General features: G+C 41.1%; 3 protein-coding genes across 3 annotated transcripts; all 3 read right to left on the bottom strand.

Moving 5' to 3' along the window:
* Positions 1 to 1,174: 1,174 nt before the first annotated feature.
* LOC124479440 lies at positions 1,175 to 4,219 on the bottom strand. Its single transcript, XM_047038186.1, has 4 exons — positions 4,007 to 4,219; positions 3,447 to 3,809; positions 2,667 to 2,779; positions 1,175 to 2,220 (listed from the first exon to the last, which is right to left on the bottom strand). The coding sequence occupies exons 1-4, from the start codon at positions 4,065 to 4,067 to the stop codon at positions 2,134 to 2,136; spliced, it is 624 nt and encodes a 207-aa protein (XP_046894142.1). The 5' UTR covers positions 4,068 to 4,219; the 3' UTR covers positions 1,175 to 2,133.
* A 6,024-nt stretch (positions 4,220 to 10,243) lies between these two features.
* jpt1b (Jupiter microtubule associated homolog 1b) lies at positions 10,244 to 16,729 on the bottom strand. Its single transcript, XM_047038917.1, has 5 exons — positions 16,495 to 16,729; positions 14,289 to 14,431; positions 11,869 to 11,993; positions 11,639 to 11,666; positions 10,244 to 10,751 (listed from the first exon to the last, which is right to left on the bottom strand). Exons 1-5 carry the CDS (start codon positions 16,548 to 16,550, stop codon positions 10,606 to 10,608), a joined length of 498 nt encoding a protein of 165 aa, XP_046894873.1. The 5' UTR covers positions 16,551 to 16,729; the 3' UTR covers positions 10,244 to 10,605.
* A 313-nt stretch (positions 16,730 to 17,042) lies between these two features.
* On the bottom strand, positions 17,043 to 20,213 carry sumo2b (small ubiquitin like modifier 2b). Its single transcript, XM_047038166.1, has 4 exons — positions 20,108 to 20,213; positions 18,842 to 18,973; positions 17,822 to 17,893; positions 17,043 to 17,642 (listed from the first exon to the last, which is right to left on the bottom strand). Exons 1-4 carry the CDS (start codon positions 20,126 to 20,128, stop codon positions 17,580 to 17,582), a joined length of 288 nt encoding a protein of 95 aa, XP_046894122.1. The 5' UTR covers positions 20,129 to 20,213; the 3' UTR covers positions 17,043 to 17,579.
* Between the last annotated feature and the right edge of the window lie 379 nt (positions 20,214 to 20,592).

The following is a 20,592-nucleotide window of genomic DNA, read 5'->3' on the forward strand; positions in this document are numbered from 1 at the left end:
AAATATTTTTTTGAGGTTCATTAGAATACCTCAGAAGGGCAAAGTGAGATGTTGAAAAGCTTGACCTTGTTCTCTTCACAATCCCAACACATTTCTCAAATCTAATTTCTTGGTATGTTCAACAGCATTGTTTTTACTAGTAGTGAGGCTGTCTCGGTTTGGATTCACATAGCTCAGCACAACTCACAGATATTGATATAGACAAGCTATGACATGCTGGGACAAATGAGTCAAACCTTGTATGTATTCATTTTTCTGGTAGTGTAGATGTTCAAGATACTAGCAGTTGGACCAGAAAGTTGACTGCTGTCTGCAGCATGCTGTGTGGTAAACATGTCTCATTTCAGTTGTGGAAACTATAACACAGTCTCATTTCCACTCAAGGGGTCTACAAAGCATACCTTTGACCTCTCGCTTATAGCTCAGTCAACTTGTGAGTACAGGAAGTCTTCATCTGCCACTTCAACACACATGCACAAAAACGCACACACACCAAACGCACCTATCTGCATCTTTTCTCTATGTGTAAACCTTCCGCCTACAATGAGCGAGCAATGCTTTGCAACCCACTGCAAACTCAAAAGTCCACAGACAAACTCACAGCTTTGACCACTCTCACCACACTCGGCTCAAAACATGTTGACAGTACCTTGGTTCTTGACTTATAATTAAATGAGTAACACTTCTGCATTTTTCTTCAGCATTTGAGTACTGCTTTTGACCTGGGTTAGCTTGCTGTGTCAGTTTGTTAACTCAGGATATCAATCAGGCAGATGGTGCATCAAAGCACTCTAAAAGCAAGTCAAACAAACCTTCGTATTTGATCTAAAAAAGTAAACATATTTACTGGTCCTTTATACCTTCACCAACACTTACTGTAGGTTTTAAGTCAACAACAGGTTGTCCAGTGTGAAACAAACCTCAATACATTTAAAATAATGTTTGATCTATGTAATTGACAATGGTCTGCTGGTCTTGATAATACAAAGTGTGTAAAGATTTTAAGAACTTCTCTTCATTATAAAGATTTTAATTGATCTTTACAGCCTATTCATGAGTCCATTGATAATATAGTAGTCTACTGTAACCTCACCTGGCATACAATGTAACCTCACCTGGCATACAACATGGAAACCCAACATAAAACTGACAACCACATCAATCACAAAGGAAAAACTGTAATTATCATTTATTAATGAAACGGTGAGTGGGAACAAAAAACAAGTAAAATAAACATGTTAATAAGCAATAGATTCATGCTATTTGCATTTTGACATTTTGAGTAAGCCTGAGTTGACTTAAATGAAGCACAACCCTGTGCCATCTGCATGGCAGGAGTGTACTGTGACAGCTTTAACATGCAGATAGGTGCTTTCATAACCTAGTGTGTCCTGTGCTTGTGCTGTGTACTTTTGATACTGATGTACAACACTTGATGGCAGACCAAAAATGACGTTTGGTGAGAATTGATTTTAATATATACAAACATATAATGGTTTATGAGAAAATAGCAATACAGTCAAAACAAATTCAAGATATTCAATCAGAGAAAAGATACACTGTGTCAAAACACAAGCCATATACAGATAATTCCATTCCATTCACGTGCTTCCTTATTTGCAGACACATCTACGCTCCATTACACTAGATCAGTAGTGGCTTTTTACACCCTGTACCACCTCAGAAAATATTTGACTCTCCAAGTACCACCATTATGACCGACAGTAGCGTAAGCCTACCCTATTGTAGCAGAGTACTTACACAGTTACTACACACAGTTCACGCACTATCTTGGATGTTTGCATGCACCACTACCTGGGAACAGTCAGGTAGTAGCGCATGCCAACATTTATTTTTGTTTTGAAACTAAAATATTGTAGGGAAGGCAAAAATTATTTTAAATCACATTTTCAATTATATCATTGTTAAGATATTTAAATGATTCTGAAATTCCTCTGCGTACCACTAGAAAGGGGCACGCATACCACCATAGTTTGAAAACCACTGCCCTAGATGACTCCAGTACATGAGAACATACTTTTGAGGAAGATTTTGATAGTTAATGCTAAACCACTGTGTTGCGCCAGGCAACTGAAGGTTTTGGCTGACATCGAGATGTCTCCTGTATGATCTCTAACGTCTGATTGTGGCCCGCATTTCCTCGTAGACATCATTCGTCCTAGTTTGGGGCACTCTCTTCTTGGCCCGTTTGGCCTTTTTCTGGGAAAACAGAAGATGTTTGTTTTTGCGGGTGTCATAACATATCCTAACAGAAAAAGTATTACATATCTTCTAAAAAAACATATACAAAGATATGGTTTCACAGCTTTTTGCTTCATTGAGAATCTATCAATTAGGTCTGAACTAATGCATTCATTCCTCAGGGGTGTTTTGATAAAGACTTTCCTATCACCTATTGGATGAGTAAGTCGAGATGGAATCTGAGATGGCTGACTTTGCATGAACGCTTCACTTTCAAGTCCTCCAACACCAATATTATTGTGTTACTCAAAACCAAAATGTAGTAATGGCTTGACAAAAGTTAGATTACAGTAGGCCATGAGGATTAGTCACACAAACAAACTCGACAACACTGATCACTTCTGGCAGATTATGGACTGCTGAGCCGCACTTACCACATACGTGCACACCCACACACTTCTTACCTTGGGGCAGATGTAGACGATGAGACCAATCAAGAGCAGTGTGCAGAAGATTGAGGCCAACCCAAAGAGCAAATACATGTTTAAAGATGAAGCCGCAGTGCCATCCCATTGTTCTGTAGTTGTGGCAAACAAAGACACACCAAAGAACTGTCACCAGCTGACTCCAAAGCATGTTTCTCCCCTCACTATTAATTCTTTTGTTCAAAAGCTTGAAAACATGAATTGAAAATGTTGAACCGATGTGGGCCTTTAGGCACATAAATCCCAGGCCTGTGTCAGACACTAACCTGTGTTTCAATGTCGTGCAGAGGCCAAATAAAAAGGACAGGGTTAGGCCAAACCAGTTTAGTCGCCATGTTTGATCAACTTTAAACTAGGGTTTGTTTGCTCTGACCTTTCTTTCTCCTTCCAGGTCAGAAAGTCATAAACCCCAGAAGGTGACCATCTCAAATGGTCACTTGTCATTGTAGGGTCATTAACCCCCACTCAGCCTGTGACCATATTCTTTGCTTTCTCACAAACAGTTTGATACAAATAAAACCACTCTTAGTAAAATATACAGATACACATGCTTTGTGCACATCCTTTGACTGGTTCAGAAACCTGTAAGGCGCCATACATTTCTTTAGTTTAGGGCCGAAACCCTAGGGCCGCCGGACCTGAATACATACATTTTACACATACAAGCATAACCAAGAGGAATTCCATATCACCCTAAGAAGTCTATTTGTAATAGTACTAACTCAGAGAGATTGACGTTGACAAAGTAACAAAACACACCTGCAGCAGGACACGTACTGTCCACCACCAGCAGAACAGACTCTCCACCGTCTGTAATGAGGACATTTCCATCATTTGGATCAAAACGGCTGTACTCACACCAGTAGATATTTGTGTCCTCTACCGTCAGGTTTGAAATGGTGATCAACAAAGTGTGACGGTCTCCATTCTCTGTGTATTTCAGTCTGTGTGTGAGTACAGATCTTGCGATGAGTGTCTTTTTGTTCAGATCAAGGAATAACACGTCTGTGTCATTTTTATCCAGGCGAGCATGCAGGATTAGGGACTCTTGTGGCTTTACCATGGGGTTGCAGCTGATGGTGAAAGATTCACCTGCCTTTAGGCGCACTAGTCTGTTCACCCCTTTAGGAGACAGAGAAATACAATTTAAGCACACACACAGATCCTTCTTCAAAATCTATTTCTCTACATCCGTATTTAGTATTAACCCCCAGCATTTAAAATCATTACTTAGAAAAACAACAATCACAGGAGTAAAATAATCTAATAATAAAATAAATAAAAATAATCTGACTGAAAATAATCTATGTTGTACCGACCTTTCCCAGCTAGGGCTGTGTGAGAGAGAGCAAGGATGAGCCAGGCAAAAGCACAAGACATGCTGACATGAGATACAGCTTTTTACTTCTAAACTCTTCAATCAACAGGAAATGTAAAGGTTCTGCATTCACTACAAGATTCGATGAGGAGGTGTGAGAAGCATAAAGAGACCAGGGACCTCCCCGTGTCTGAGGCACTACTTCGGTTTCACATTTAAAAAAGATGTACAGGGAATTTCCTTCAGTGCCCATTTCTGTACTAGCACATGTTGTAACAGCTGGAGGCGTTTTGAGACAAATTATTATTTCTGTTCCGTAAAATGGGTTAAATTGGCGATACATTTGGAAACATTCACATCCAAATTATTATTATTCATGTAAGATGTTAGTCACATTTCATAACATAATGAGCCTTATTCATGTCATCAACGAAATGTATCCCATAGTGTTAAATGTGGTTACGGTAATAAATCACCACAGTATCATCACAATCACATTTTTTTCTGACAAATCTAACACCTGACAGCATGCTCAGGAGTTCAGGTCTCAAGGCTAAGAGACAATGACATCTAGTGACAACCATGCCAGTGTGCAGGAGGGGAAACACAGAGAGTCCATGCTTAAACCAGTTTTGAACCTACATAAGATTTGCAGACTATATGAATACAAAACATAATTCCTAAATGTCAATACATCAGACTTAATCAAATGTGCTTATTTAAATAAATGTTTCAAATCATTAAAAGATTCCTACACACAAATATAAAATGAAAAAAATGCCAGCCAAAGCCATTGTCTTCACTGGGTGACCTAGAATGTCTTAACCAATGCATTAACAACCTAATACTCTAATGTTACCTAATACTAAACACTTTGAAGAAAATTTGTGATTTTCCCCGCAAAACTTTGAACAACATGACAGAAACACTGAATGAAAATAAATGAATTATCAGAAGGACAATGGACATCTACCCCAGTTTTGAATTTGTGTGGGTCCAACACGATTAGTTCAGCACTTGGACTCCCCAGCATCCTACGCCAGGATCTTGTTTGTGGACTTCAGCTCTGCCTTCAACACCATCACCCCTGCTCTGCTACAGGACAAGCTCTCCCAGCTGAACGTGCCCGACTCCACCTTCAGGTGGATCACAGACTTCCTGTTTGACAGGAAGCAGTGCATTGCACTGGGATCACAAGTCTCTGACTCCCGGTTCATCAGCACCAGATCTCCTCAGGGCTGCGTCCTTTCCCCCCTGCTCTTCTCCCTGTACACCTTCAGTCATCCGTCCGTCAAACTCCTGAAGTTTGCAGACGACAGCATCCTCATTGGGCTCATCTCTGCTGGGGATGAATCTGACTATAGGTGAGAAGCTGACAACCTGGGGACTTTAGAAAGAACAAAGCCCCACTCACCCCCATCACCCTGTGCAACCTCCCCAGTCAACACTGTGGAGTCCTTCCACTTCCTGGGCACTATCCTCTCCCAGGACCTCAAGTGGGAACTGAACATCAGCTCCCTCATCAAGAAAGCACAACAGAGGATGTACTTCCTGTGGCAGCTGAAGAAATTCAACCTGCCAAGGACAATGATGGTTCACTTCTACACAGCCATCATTGAGTCCATCCTCACCTCCTCCATCATCATCTGGTACGCTGCTGCCACTGCCAAGGACAAGAGCAGACTGCAGCGTATCATTCGTACTGCTGCAAAGGTGATTGGCTGCAATTTGCCTTCCCTCGAGGATCTGCACACCTCGAGGATCCTGATGCGTGCGAGGAAGATTGTGGCCGACTCTTCCCACCCTGGACACACTCTGTTTCAGCCACTCCCCTCCACAAGGTCCAATACCACACGCCACAAAAACAGTTTCTTCCCATCCGCTGTTGGCGTCTTCAACAAGGCCAAGAGCTTACACTTACTTAATTCACAATCTGCACAATGACACCTTGACACATTGCAATTGCACTATATTACACTATTTGTAACTTTTGTACTGTATCTCTTGTACTATTTGTATTTTAATATTGTAAATTACTTGGCTACTTTATATTTGATTTTTTATTAGTATTAGGTAGACTTGTAGCTTTAGTATAGTTAGAGCACATATTTAAGTTTTCGGATTCCTATATGTTTAATATATGCACCTTCCTGCCAAAATAAATTCCTCGCCTGTGCAAACTTTCATGGCGAATAAAGTTCTTTCTGATTCCTTGTTTCTTCTGAGCAATCCTGCCCTTTACAGTTGCCATGGTGAGATACAAGAAGATTGAACAGCTGCCTGCAAGACGCCTGACAGCGGTGCTGATAACATTCTCAGGTTCTACGGAAGCAGTCTGCCTGTTAACGTCTGACATTTCCTGGTGTTGGTGTCGGGCTCTGGGACGACAGTATCCTCTGTCCTTAACTTAAAGGGGACAGCAACATAGCCAAACCACCACTGTTACACATCACTAGTCTAACGTTACGCTGCATTTTGGAATGCATGGGGGATGCATTTATGGAGTGCATAAATGGAACAGCACATCACAACAGAACTACCGGCACCTCTACCCTTTAAACTAAACGATGATGTGAAATAAACCAGAGTTGTGAGGATTATCAGCCATGTCTTGCTCAGTAACATGAAGCTAAGTATAATTAAATAGTTTAAATTGTGTCATGGGGTATAACTCAACATTTCAACCCTTGCTTACATGCCACAGGCAAATACCACTCCTGTACCTACGTCTACTTTTCCTGGGTAACAGATGGCTCAACTAAAAACCCAGGGAAATATTTAAACAAGAAATTACAGGTTCAACAAAAGTCTAAAGTATTATTTTGGCCAGGTTTGTAAATAGTAGGCCTTATACATAGAACAGGGATATGACAAATGATTTTTTCTTACATTGAACGTATTATAATATGATATGTGTTAAGGTTTGGAGAACTGAGAAAGAAAGCAAATCACACGTAGGCAATTCTAAAATGGAGGGAAATGCAAAGTGTTTCGTGAAAACATCTGGCTTTCAATTAGGGGTGAAGGAAGTACAGTATGTTGCTTAGGGAAGCTATCCTTGCCATCTCTAATAGAAAATTACTATTCTTTAAGATGTCTATAATATTCTTTGGCCTAGAACAATTATTGCTGGGCTTTTAACTTCTGTAAAAATGGCATAACCTTTTAGCCTAAGACAGTATTGCTTAAGTTTCCGTTTGCTGACAAACGTCTAACAATTTGACTGTTTGACCCTGGTTGTTTTGCCCATAGTCCAGGGGTGTTTTTGCCGACAAGTTCTGCTTCTGTCGTCTCAAGCTCTGTTTTTTAATATTGAGCATCTGTAACCAGTTCTGCAACCTATTTCCCTTTTTAACTTTATGTTATTGAAGATTCCTCTTTTGATAGACATGAACTATTGAACTAATGATGTAACTGTCTGGAATTACTGTATAAAAGAGTGTTCAGATCATGACACCTTTAGAGAGCCCTTCTACTGCAGACATCATTTATGATACTGTTTTGGAACTGCTCCTCCTTGATTTCAAGAATAAACAGATAAAGACAAATTCTTCTGACTTCAGACATTCAATCATAGAAAATTCCACCACACATCCTTCTCTCATCACAAAACAAAAAGAGTGAGAACGGGAGAGTTAGTCCTCACATCCAGACCTCTTGACTGAAACTGTTTGAAAACCACCCACAGGCCAGACACCCCATGACCACAAACCGCACACACCTGCACATAACTGGCATCTATTTTCAAGGCAGGAAGACTCGGTAACAAGTTACAACACACTTCTTTGACAATACAAACACATTTGTCTTGGCGTGTATGGTTCTACTTGCACCTGCACTCCATTGATAACCCACTGGGACACTGTCTCGACATCCATGGCAGAGAACTGCGATACACGTTCCCCCTTCAGATAGAGAGAGACAGAACCAAGGTGCAATGTCAGAGTGTGGGGGACGTTCCTGGTCTTAAAAAGACTGCCCTGGCTGTAAAGTAGTAGTGTCAAGACTGCGTCATTTCATGGTGGCGGTGACTTATACCGGACATAGGTCTCCTGCAGCTCCGCCCGATTGTTCTTGGGATTAAGAATCTATGAGGAACCATCTATGAAATACCTCAACACAATGGCGTCAATTTAGCTGTATCCATTTAGCTTTATCCATTCATTCCAAGTCTCTAGTCTCCCCATGCTATGGCTATCCTCAGAGAGGAGCTCTACTGGGGGCAGCAGTCAAGTCTGCAAGTCATTTAGAAATGGAGAATGGTTTAAAGACTCAGAAAGGATTTAAACTCAAGATTAAAGGAGGGATTTTGTAGGGGGTTTAACCCTTGTGCTTCCTTCGGGTCATTGTGAACCTTCGGGTCATTGTGACCCATCGTCGTGTTGCAACAACTTTACCTGATACAAAAACAAAGTGAAGCGTTTTCTTTTAACCTTTGCGCTGTGGGTGGGGGGGTCTAAGACAGCACGACGGTTAAAAGAAAATGATTCACTTTATTTTTGAAGGTTACACAAGGGTTAAAATTGTCCAAACAACCAAAACAAATTCCCCTATATTTGAAGGAAGAGGGGAAACTGAACAGTGTATTAACATTAACCAAATTATGTCAATACTAATGGAAATTGAAGTTATTTGACTAAGGGTTAAACAGAGCAAGAATGGTCAAGAGTAAGGTTAAATGAAATATACATTTAATAACTGCAAATTAATGACATCAATTACACGGCAAACATGTTACAAAATTATGGTTAACTTTTACCTACACTACCTTGATTGTAAACCAGAGAGAAAGCAAGAGGAGATAAAGGAGTAGGACAAGCCAGAGCTGAGGAGCAGGCCTCAGGAGATGAAGAATCCACAGAACAATGCTTCACAATTCGCTTTATACACAAGAACAACCAATCAGACCACATGTTGACCCTTACTTATCAACATATGACTAGCAATGCGACAGTAAGTTACACAATGAGGTGTTAGACCCATCAAGCAGAGACTCCCTCCACCAACTCCAGACTTTAGCATATGAGAGGTGGGGGCAGGGTGACACCCAGCCTTACATTACATTTTACAATCCTCCCTCTGGACACAAAGCGAAAACTGCAGTGTTCATTGTGTGATAACCTGCACCCATAGGAGAGAGAAGCTTGATTGCAGACAGGTCAGCATTATGATTCTATTGATTATGGCTGTTTCCTCAGAGGATCACTTGTGGGTCGTGGCTATTTGCTCAAAGGATCACTTGGAAGAACCATTGTCTATTGGCATGCAGACATGCCCTTGGTTAGCATATTCCTACTATAGTCCTTCTCCTGTTGCAGAACACACCTGAAAAACAGCACTTGGTTAACAATGAAAATTGTAAAGTTTGGAGTGGTCTGGGGTCTATGTAAGAGTCAGATTAGATACAAATGGACACAAATCTATCATGGATTAAAAAGGCATACAAAAATGAACAAAATACAAATTAAACAGCAGAAATTAAATAACATTAACAGTAACAATAACCATTCAACTAGTCTACATTTACAGGTTGGGATCCATTGTGAGTTTAGCTAAAGCCTAAAACATGTATATGCTTCTTTTTTACTCCAAGATTACTTGTATGATGAGGCCTATAGGCCAGTAGAACTTCAAAACTTGGGATGTTGGCACAAGAACTTGATCCAACACAGCATCAGGTGTCAGTCATTTCTGGCAACACACTCCACAACAGGAAGGTTAAAGTGATCTTTGATTGTTTGTTGTCCATGAATTAGCCTTGCTTTCAGATGTCAACAATATAATAATGTGGCAGAGTGCTAAGTGGACAGTTGAAAGCCATGCTGTGGTATCTCCTCCATTACCTCATGATATAGTACACCCGTGAAATTATAAATGTCAGGTAGCCTGGTGAAACAATTCCTCGTCTATCACTCGTGTCCACACTTAAAATGAATAGCCTATAATCATGTTTAGTAATTAGTTCAAACGAAATGCTTATAACGGACGTTCATTCATTCCAAGAGGTGGTGCAATCGGGTGGAGACTAGGGGACAATTTAAAAAAATAAAAGTATAACAGTTATAAAATATTTTGGAGAACTAATACAGTGGGAAATGAGGTCAACTACACCTTTGTAGTAGACAACTACAACATTGGGCAAAATATTTTCTTGCCTACCATTTTTGGGAAATTTCGGTATGCAGCTCCACCATGTGGACGGAATGTGGTGGATGTGGAGAAGAAAAAACGAATCCAATTCATATCAATCTTTATTGTATTTAGAAATCCACGCGTCAATTCTTTTTTTTTATTATTACTTTTTCATTTACAACAGGGGAGAATGAGACAAGCTAAACGTCATGCCTTTTCCAGCAGGCGCGATGCACTACAGGATGGGCAGAAAGGGAGGAGAGATACATAAAGTGCTTTTGTCAACAGTTTTTTTTATATAGAAAAGGGGTAAAAACAAAAGGCTTGAAGTTTGGGGTGATGGGAGAGCAGGAGAAGACGAGTGTGGAGGCAGTGGAACATAGACACTGGGAGGTGGGGGAATTTTCAAGGAAAGTGGGGGTAATTCTTAAAAAAAAAAAGAAAAGAAAAAGGTTCAGAGGAGTGGTCTCAGCCCAGGATAAGACTGGACTTGCCACCAGGGGGGTTTCTTCGCCCAGCAGCGGAGGAGGCAGCAGGGCTGGCTCCCGAGGGAGCTGAGGGCAGTGATGGCTCCTCCCTCTGCTCCTGGTCAGCTTCACCGTCCTCAGGACATTCTGTTACACACAGGTCGACCAGACAAAGCTACAGTCACCACAGGCTTTGGTTGGTTCAAATGTCTTCCCTCACCCATGGCCTGGGTTTCTTGTCTCAATTGTTTAAAGCTTTGGTAAAATGAAGTAGACCTGAACACATTTCTGGCCCTTAATGGAAGCAGCCGTTCTCCATAATGGAATCAGTACTAAAAACTAGGTTGTCAAAAGATCTCAGTGTTTGACATGGTTGTAGAGTCTTGCACAAGAACCTCAAGTTAGGCTTTCCCAATCTAAACATGTGAAGCTGCCAAAACACAGTATAAGATTCACTTTGAATGTCATGTTCAAACCCTCCATTACCTAAACAGTGTGCTGGGTTAAAACATGCACTTGGATCCAGAACAAATCATTCTGAGAATTAAACAGTTCTTCCTATGAGTGGTGTCATAGAACAGGTGGCTGAGTAGAGGCCATAGCGCTGTCATGACAAGGTACACACATCAAAGTTAATTTTTGATCATTCATTATGACCGCAAGGAGTGGCTTAAAACACAGCAAACACACAAACCTGGACAATGATATATAGCGTTTGAATGCACTGTAGACAGTGGGAGGGATATGACCTACATTCTTCTTTTATTTTTTGGGGGGAAAGGCAGGAAGAGTGGATTATCTGGGCTGCCACAGTCTATGAGACCATTCACTGTGGACGCTACTTGGCTAATGTGTGTCATGCCCAGTTGTTTACTCCAGACAGGAGACCAAGAGACAGATATAGGGAGGTGGAGTGCAGATTCTTCTCCTATCAAACCCATACAGTTATAAGGGTCCAAACACTAATATTACTCGGTTTGAATTGAACAGTTTGAATCAAATAAGTTGCAGGGAGTTCAGGACACTGTACTTACCATCATTAGCCTGTTCATGCACTTCAACCTGAAAGAGCAACAGGGCGGCTAGTTAGTCACACGTGGCCAGTTGGGCGCTCAGTATGGGGCATACAACTGAACTAAAAACCATCCATGGCTAGAGAAGAGAACCCATTCAGGCTGACAGTAAGTGTGCTTCTAATGACATTCTACATGCAACAGTCACCGTCGTGAGACATACTGCCCGTTACTCATCGCATTATCACTACCTTAGCAGCAGAGTTGCAGATCGAGGTCTGCTCTAGGCCGTCGTTTTTGGGGAAGAGGAGGGGCTGCGGGCAGCGTCTCAGGGGGGCCGAGGGCTCCCCGCACAGGATCCCAGTGGGCTGCCCACCTGCAGAGAGATGACCCAGACAACGACAGCTCACAACACACATTACCCGCAGTTTTTTTGCATCTACATTTTTTTAAATATATTTTTGGGAGGCATTTTTAATGCTTTGTTCGACAGTTTTACGTTAAGTGTAACAGGAAAGGCAGGGAGAGAGAGGGGGGAAGACATGAAGCATAGGCCGCTCCTCCACAACCCACCGTTTAGTATTTTGTGGAGCTTTTCTAAGGAGTGGTAGCGCTAGCAAGTTCTGAAACGCTGATCCTCAGGCTTCTTGTCAAGCAGTCAGCTACCATTTGTTTCATGATAACACTTTGTAAAAGCCAAAAAATATCAACTGATAATTCACATCCAGAGGGGAGAGCAAGAAAGCAGGCAGACATTTTCTCCACTACCATACAGTCAATTTTCAAGAGTAAGCCTGAGCGACTGGAGCTGATTCACGCTCACTGAGATTTCATCCGCTCAGATTTCACAGAGCTCAAAGTCGCCAGAGAGCATTTGCCAAACTGACATGAGAAAAAGGCTGAAAACCATGTTTGCAGCACCAAATCCGATTGCCTGGAATGATAGTTCAGACGCCAGAACAGGCCCAATACTAAATGTGGATGTTGTCCAGACAATCAGTATACCAACAGTCACACAGCCCAACCCCACACACACAGACAAACCAACACAGAGGAAACCATTTAGGTCACTACATTGCCACTTTCTAATCAAGTTGCATGAATCAGCATTAAGTAGCACTATGACTCAACAAGGACTCTTCTATCCAGACTCTGCTTTAATTAACCAGACCATCGAGACACTGAATGTTTGCCAGTGAATGTTTGCCAGTGAAGACTGCACAATGGATTTGCCTCAAGTGTCATTTAGCCTAGATTGACTGTGATAATAACATTCAACAAGCGCTACATACAGTCCAGACAAAAGGGAAAGTGAGATGTGTCCCACTACTGGGGTTGACAGATCAACAAGATCAGAGGGCAGCAGTCCCTGGCTACAGTAGTGAATCTCCGCTCTGATTGCAGAGTGGCTCTGGAGAGGCTGTGAACAAAGCCACAGTAATATCATCTCGGGGCAAACACAGTGGGGCCGGGCAGCTAGCTGACTGAACCCACCCGACAAATAAGGCTAATGGAAAATCTAAACAAATCTATGCTTATATTTCAGCCCGAGCATAGTGTAAGCAGAATTGGATGGGTCATTTCTAATATCTCAAGTAGATACATAGGAAAGTGCTTGTCCTGGTCTCAGAATGGAGGTGGTTGGAGTGACATAACCACCCCACAACCACATATATAATTACTGGTGTTGAGAAAAATATAGTGCGAGGAGCCTTGGGATTCTGAACCTTAGTTAGTGGCCTTGCTTTGTTCACTGCAAAAAATACAACACAATACAAACTGGGCCTTTGCTTTTAAAAAAACGACTTTTTGACAAGAAACATGTTATTCAAGTTCTGGTTAAACTGGTGCATTTCATCAGACCGACAAGCCAGCTTTAAAGCCAACACAGGCCAACCACTCAGGACTATCTGGCCAAATAAAAATGAGGTGGACATTGCGGCAAATGAACTTGAACTGACCCTGAGACAACTGAAGCAAAGCCGGAAAACCGAGTCTGACACATAGTGCTAGCAGCTGTGTCTCAGAGGTTAAAAGTCAAGGTGAATACCCCGTACTCCAGAATGATAGGGCACACCAAACTCTAGGCTGACAAAACAAGGTTTAGACAAAATTGTCAACTCAATCTGGATTTCATTAGACTAGGAATTTGCCTATATGGGTCTATATGCATGAATGGTTGGGTTCCACAAAATATAGTTATGAATAGTCAGATGACTTGTCCAGACCCTTTAACACCCAGCTTAGACTACATTTACAAAAATGATTGGTAAAAACTGGATAATGTAAAAACATGGAAGGCAGGTCTAGTTCTCACCCATGGTCTGTTTGGTATACAATGCTTTCGGCTCATAGCCGGTCATAAATAAGTGCCTTAGAACTCATTCAGATTTTAATTACAGAGTATTATGACCTACAAAACAGGAACATGGCAAGACAACCTGTATCATTGCATCCCCCAAAAAATGAATGTTTATTTAAGTATTGTAAATGAGCAACACTAAAGATTTAATTTAGGTATTAGGTTGATAATGAGGAACAATTCTCTTTAATGAACAGAGAATCGTTGGCGGGGTCAAACAAATCCTGGAAAAGGAGAGGATTTGAATACAGGTTTTGTAAGTCCAGTGAGAAAACTGAACTAGTTTCTGTGAGAAGTAATGTTGGCTACCAGGTGGGTTGTTCCTCCGATGGGCGTGGGGGTCATCAGGTTCTGCGAAGATGTTGGACGCCATTTTGTTTTTGCGAACAGGCGTTTTGTCATCATCTGTGCCAAAAGATATGTTGGATGCTCCGCCCGGCGGCCGCAGTACCCTGTGGGATGACAGAGGGTTAATGTTCTCTGACAGCCAAACAAACAGACACACTCCCCTTTCTTCCTCCCCCCCCCCCCCCCCCAGGTCAATCTAAATAAAAAAGAGTCATGTAACACTTGTGATCAGCTGCATGGAAGAAATCAATACAATAATTCAAGTGGCTCATGGATGACACCTCATTGCTCTCCTAGTACTCTACCCACAGATTCTCCCCTCCCTGAGCACCGGCTGTTAGATGCTTACAATCTCTCCCCTACAGCTGACTAGTCTCCGCCTCTGAGCCCAGCCGAGATTCCATTGCAGTGACCAAGATCATTTTCATTCCAGTCTAGGCTACATTTTCATTTCCAACATTAGATGTGCCAGCAAATTCAGCCTATATACGGCCTATAAGTCACAGCCACGGTAACTAAACGTGAATTTAGCCTGGCAATTGTGAATAGGCTATCCAAAGCAAGGGATAGCAAACCCTACTTTCTACATTCGGTCCTCCTCTGACTGAACAAAGACACGATAATGAGAAGAAAACATTTCCCCAAATCCCTTTAGTGTCCTAAGGACAGTCGGGTGGACGACAGAAATTGATGTGTTTGCAGAGCCATTCCTCGACCCCTCCCGCGGCATCGCCTTTTTTCAGAAACACAGCGGATGAATCCACCAGCTGACACCGAGCAGCTGTCCAAGAGGCAAACTGGACCCAGTAAAAAAAACTTCGCTAACAGCACGGGCAAAAACGTCCCGAAATACTAGGGAAACGGGGACAAGACTAGAAATTGGATTTGCGTTTGGCAGTGAACGTCCCCCACGCTAGGTTAGCTAATCATAATGCCTAAACCAGGCTTCACCTCCTGTCCAGTTAAGATGAGCTCATGCTTTCCACACAGGCTGCGAAGATAAAAAGCTTTATAGAGACCCCACCCTAGCATGAAAAGGGGAATATTTTAATTAAAGGCCCGATTAATTAATACATCCAAATCTCCGGCACAACCCGGCACATCCGTTAAAACAGCAAGAATAGTACAAGCGCTACATTGAAGACTGGAAAGACTGGTTGCTAACAGCAAAGCATACTGTACAATGACAATATATTTTACTATTTTGAATGCCTTCGTTGTAAACTTGTGAAAATGGTATGTCACTGAGAGACTGCAATGGTCGGAGGCAGCAAGGCTAGAAGCTTTGGTACGGCAAAGATAAAGTCAACTGTAAAGATTTGCAGGCGCTTAGCTGAGCCCACACCCAATGACCTGCATTGGCGGCAAGCCGACAGTTGATGAAAGACGATTCGATATTTTAGTACTTAATTGGAGTACGGATGGTTAACTTGGAGAGAAATGTAGTGTAAAATAAATACCCAGCTATCTAACAGTAGTTATTTGACACAATTGTCGACACTTCCCTTTGACTGTGTGGCAACAGAGATTGAGATGCAATGAGCTGCATCATACTGTCGGAAGAGAAAATGCAGCGAGTGCTTTGGCAGACTTTGAAGTTCAAAATTTGTGTTAGCTAGATAGAGGATACCGGTGTGTTCACCGAAGTATAGTGGTAGGCTATTGGACTGAACTAAAAACAAATGATATTCCGTGACAATGATATCCGCATTGTTAACTATAAAACCAAAAAGGGACAAAGGAACCACAATCTATCCTAGATTTTGTACTGTAGCTAGCCAGCTACACTATCATCGATGTCGCTGGCTATCGTTTGCAAAGACAGTTGCTGTAGACTTCGTACAGTATCCAGAAAGTGTAGCAACTGCCAAATTAGCTAGCCAACTTGAGCTAGACATGTGTAGCATACTTTGCGAGATACAGTAACATAGGCTAGGAAAGGGTTCACAGCGTCAGATTAATGAGCCAGATAACGTTTCCTACGAGTTTAGTTAAATCCCCCAAAAAATCGACAGCACGGACATAAGACGGTTAGCTCTAGTTAACTAGATTACAGTATATTAGCTAGCTGACTGGCTAACATGGGTGGTGTAGCTGGTGGTTAGCAGGCTTGCCTGAACCCCATTTCTTTTGTTTGTCCATGAAGATTTTTCTGATTCATGACTACCTGGAACTGTTTTTAGCCCCGGGCTCCATTCCTTGAAATGTTGTAGTCGTCGTCATCTTGAGGGTCTTATTCACTGCCTTCGCGTTGCAATCGAATTGATGAAAGTACAAATACAAAATGTGTATCTTGTCAAATCCTAATAGCAGAGATGCCAAAAATCAGGACGCAGACTCCACCCGACTCTACTTCAAGTACGCAAGAGACAAGCGAAAAGGGCGTTTGGACAAGTTATGCCTTACCACAAAGTAACAGCCCACAACAGTTCCAGTCGCTCTGGTTGGACAGTATCTCAAATGGCCTCTCTGTGATTGGTAGCATGAGCCGCCACTCAATGTCAACGTTATTCCACCCACACAGTGGGATGTGCGGGCATAAAGCAAGAACCCGAGTGTACCTATTTTATCAAATTGCTTTAGATACGGATCAAATACAGACATGACTACCTGTCATACAAAGTAGCCACAGGCGTTGGATACAGATGTTGATCAGGTTATACTGCATTTTGTTGTAGAATGCTCTGAGATGCAGTCAAAATGAAATTAGTTTGGTTAAAAAGAGAGAATAACTTTATTTAAACAAGACATTTGTCAGACAGTACAGATGTTAAGTTGAACTGAAACGTCTATTCAGGGTTTCCTTATTCCAAGTAGGGCCTTGTCAAACTATGAACGAGACAAAGTTTATTCTACACAACCACTACTATATAAAAAAGATATAAAACCAATTTCCTGAAGCAGAAGACAGAAAGTAAAGTTGGACAACAAACCAGCCAGTCTACATATGATCTCTGAATGCTAACCAGTAACCACTTTTTAGGTCCTGCAACATTTGCCACATTATGGTCTGAACTTATTGAACGGTAACTCTGATGAGGATGTTTATGTACAAAACAGGATTAAAACAAAAGTAAGAATGAAAACACTATACAACAGCAGTTATATATAACTGTGACAATGACACCTCCTTCTGCATGGCATTAACTCTGGGATGGCAACAACACAAGTCTCAAAGAAGCGGTCTGGGTAGATGTAGGGTGTGGTAGAAGGGTAAATAAGGGTAGAACTTTGTTGGAATATGTGGGGTACTTAGTTGAAGCCCCCTGTCTGTTGTTGGAACACATCAATTGTGTCTTCATCTTCCATTTCCAACTGTCAGGAAACAAGTGTGTAATTTAATGTAAAGCCAAAAACTGGTAAATGCCTATAATATTAAAACCAAACCCACTGTAAAAAAACAACCTTGTATTATAATACATTTTATCTTAAAAAATACAGTATGCATTCTTTTAAAATAGACAGATCAGACTACCAATAGTTTCAAAGCTTACCTGTGCAGGTGTGTCCGTCTCGTTAATTGGCTGTCCATCAAATCTGAACCTGATTTGCCGCATTGTCAATCCCTGTGAACATAGAATCACAAATGTAAATGTACCATAATTGTCGTCCAACGATGGCAGTCTTTCCATCATCCCCTGCATCATACCAATGTTCATACTAATTTCAACAAAAAAAGGAAACAGCAGCATTGGGAGGGAAGAAAAGACTTCCTATTGAAAGTGAGTAAAGCTTGCTCTCATTCCAAGGCCTCAGTGGCTATGTGAGACATTAGATCCATTTTATGGAGACGTTCCACAATGAGATTAGGCACAAGCAGGCCTGGATGAGGGAGGACTAGCACATTGCTAAAACAGCTCAAGCAACTCTTTATACTCTTACCACATGCTGATCACATACACTTGCTGGTGTAAGCAGCAAGGAAACAAAGAATCCTATATCAGTGCATTACAGAACAGTTTTAGGTATGCAGTGGACATGGAGGAATACATGCAAGACTGTTGACATACAGAGGCCAAAAATATGTTTTATGCCAATGAGGTCACTCTACGTCAAGAACACAGTTCTTACAGATGTGTTATAATAAAACAGGTCAGATCTGTAATTCAATTTCAGTGTGGCAATGACCCAATATGGAGCACTAATATAACTATAACTAATATAGTATTATTATCTATAGACTATGTATAAGAATGTGTAGATGCATTTTTCTTTTTGTATTTTTATATTGTAAATTATGGCTCCTTTGCATTTTATTGTATATTTTATTTTAATTCTAAATCCCCTTAGGACTGCTTGACTATGTACCTTTAGTACAGTTAGTCCATATATTTAAGTTCTTAAGACTCCTATATGTTTCATGTATGCACCTTCAGAATAGTTAGTCCACATATTTAAGTTTTATATATTTATGTATGCACCTTCCTGCCAAAGTAAATTCCTTGTCTGGGCAGACTTTCATGGCGATTAAAACCCTTTCTGATTCTGATGCAAAGGGCACCTGCCATACTCACCTGTCTCTCACAGTATGCCTTCATTAGTTTACTGAGCGGCGTGTGCCTTTTGATCTTGAACTGCACCACCGAGCCATCTTGTCCTGCCACCTTTAAGTTTATATGGTCGTTGTTTTCAGTCTTTACTCCTTCCTGAAACAGAAGTACACAAAGGTCTTATTAGTAAAAGGCCCCTGCTGAACTAAACTATATATGGCCTTATGTTAATTTAATATTTGGATTTTATCTTTCATGATTGCTCTCATTACATACTTCAGTAAGTGAGACATAACTTAACACCTTTTGAAGTAAATCCTTAGCTAATGCCATGACATGAATCGTTTTTCAATATCATGCAAACCACCACAAAATACCAATATCAAGTGGTTGAATAACTCCTTTATTAATGAATAAACACAGGTTAAGCATGTTTCAACGTGTTTTTTAAGATTTGGGATACAACATCAATAGTAAACGGCACTATAGCAAATATGTCATATGGTAGTATTTTGGCTCAATGGAATGGAGATACACAACCTTCATTGAATTTCACAAATCCAAAAGGCTCTTGATCAACTACTTCAGTGTGTATTCAGACACTTATTGTTAAAGCATGGGTGTTCATTTGTACCCAATTTTGGCTTAATCCTAGTCTTAAATACTTGGCTACAGTACTGGTACGTCTAACTACCCTAATACTCGATTGGAACCGCAAAGAAAACTTGCTAGGTCCAGAGGTAGGTATTTAGACGTTGTAGTGAACGTAAATAAGTAGGGATTTGATTAAGTAGTTTTAACCAGCCATTGTCGTTTTTCTATTTGTTTGCCTAATGTTCATCAAAACATTGTTTTACTAAATTAACACTGGGAAGAGAACCCACAGGAAGCTAAGCTAGTGGCAATCAATGGGTCGAGTTATAGTAAACAACAATTGATAAGTTAGAGCGCTGATGTTTAAAACATTTTTTCAATCAGAAGTTAAGAGTCAAATTTATACACCCAAGTATGCAATCAAGATAAGATTCCGAAGAGATTTTACTATATTATTCTATCCTGCTTTCCATCGCAGCTGGTTGGCTGGGAATCAAGGAGCAATCTACGCGCCCATGAAAGCGCGTTCACATGTCTTCCGGTGTCTCCAATGAAGTAGTTGCAGTTTTTATCTAGCAATAACTTGAATAAGATAAGATCAGGACTGTTAAAGTATCCAGGGTTTTTTTCTATAGTCTATTTAACTTATCTATGTGACATTGCAAAAAAAAATATACACATTTTCAAGGAACTCACCTTGGGTTTTTCGTCAGCCATGGTTACTCTATTTGCGCTTCTCTACGCCGCCACACAAAGAATGGACGTGAGCGCGCACGTACTCGTTCTCGTATAAAATGTTGACGCTGCGTGCGCGATCACGTATCCACGCGCATTCCATCAGCTTTCTTTTTATTGGCTTAGGATCGGTCACGAGAAAACGTGCTCAGTCTTGGCATTAGCGGGAGTGTCATGATGCGCGTTAAAGTAGCAATCGGTGACACGTGCACGCGCATTTACAACATTCCCTTTTGTTTTGTTAGCTTTTTTCTAGTGTGCACATAAAAAATACACAGTGTAGTAGGTTATTGGTTTAATGATGTACTTGGGTGAAAATAGAAATGTGTTCGAATCAAAACATTTACCAAGACCATTGAAAGAGGAGGCATTGTCTCATAGAAGAGAACAGATCTTCTGCAGCCATCTTGTTTTCATGTCATGGATCTCAACATTTGCAACCAATT

Source organism: Hypomesus transpacificus, chromosome 17 (genome assembly GCF_021917145.1).
Source record: "Hypomesus transpacificus isolate Combined female chromosome 17, fHypTra1, whole genome shotgun sequence".
NCBI classification, from domain to species: domain Eukaryota; kingdom Metazoa; phylum Chordata; class Actinopteri; order Osmeriformes; family Osmeridae; genus Hypomesus; species Hypomesus transpacificus.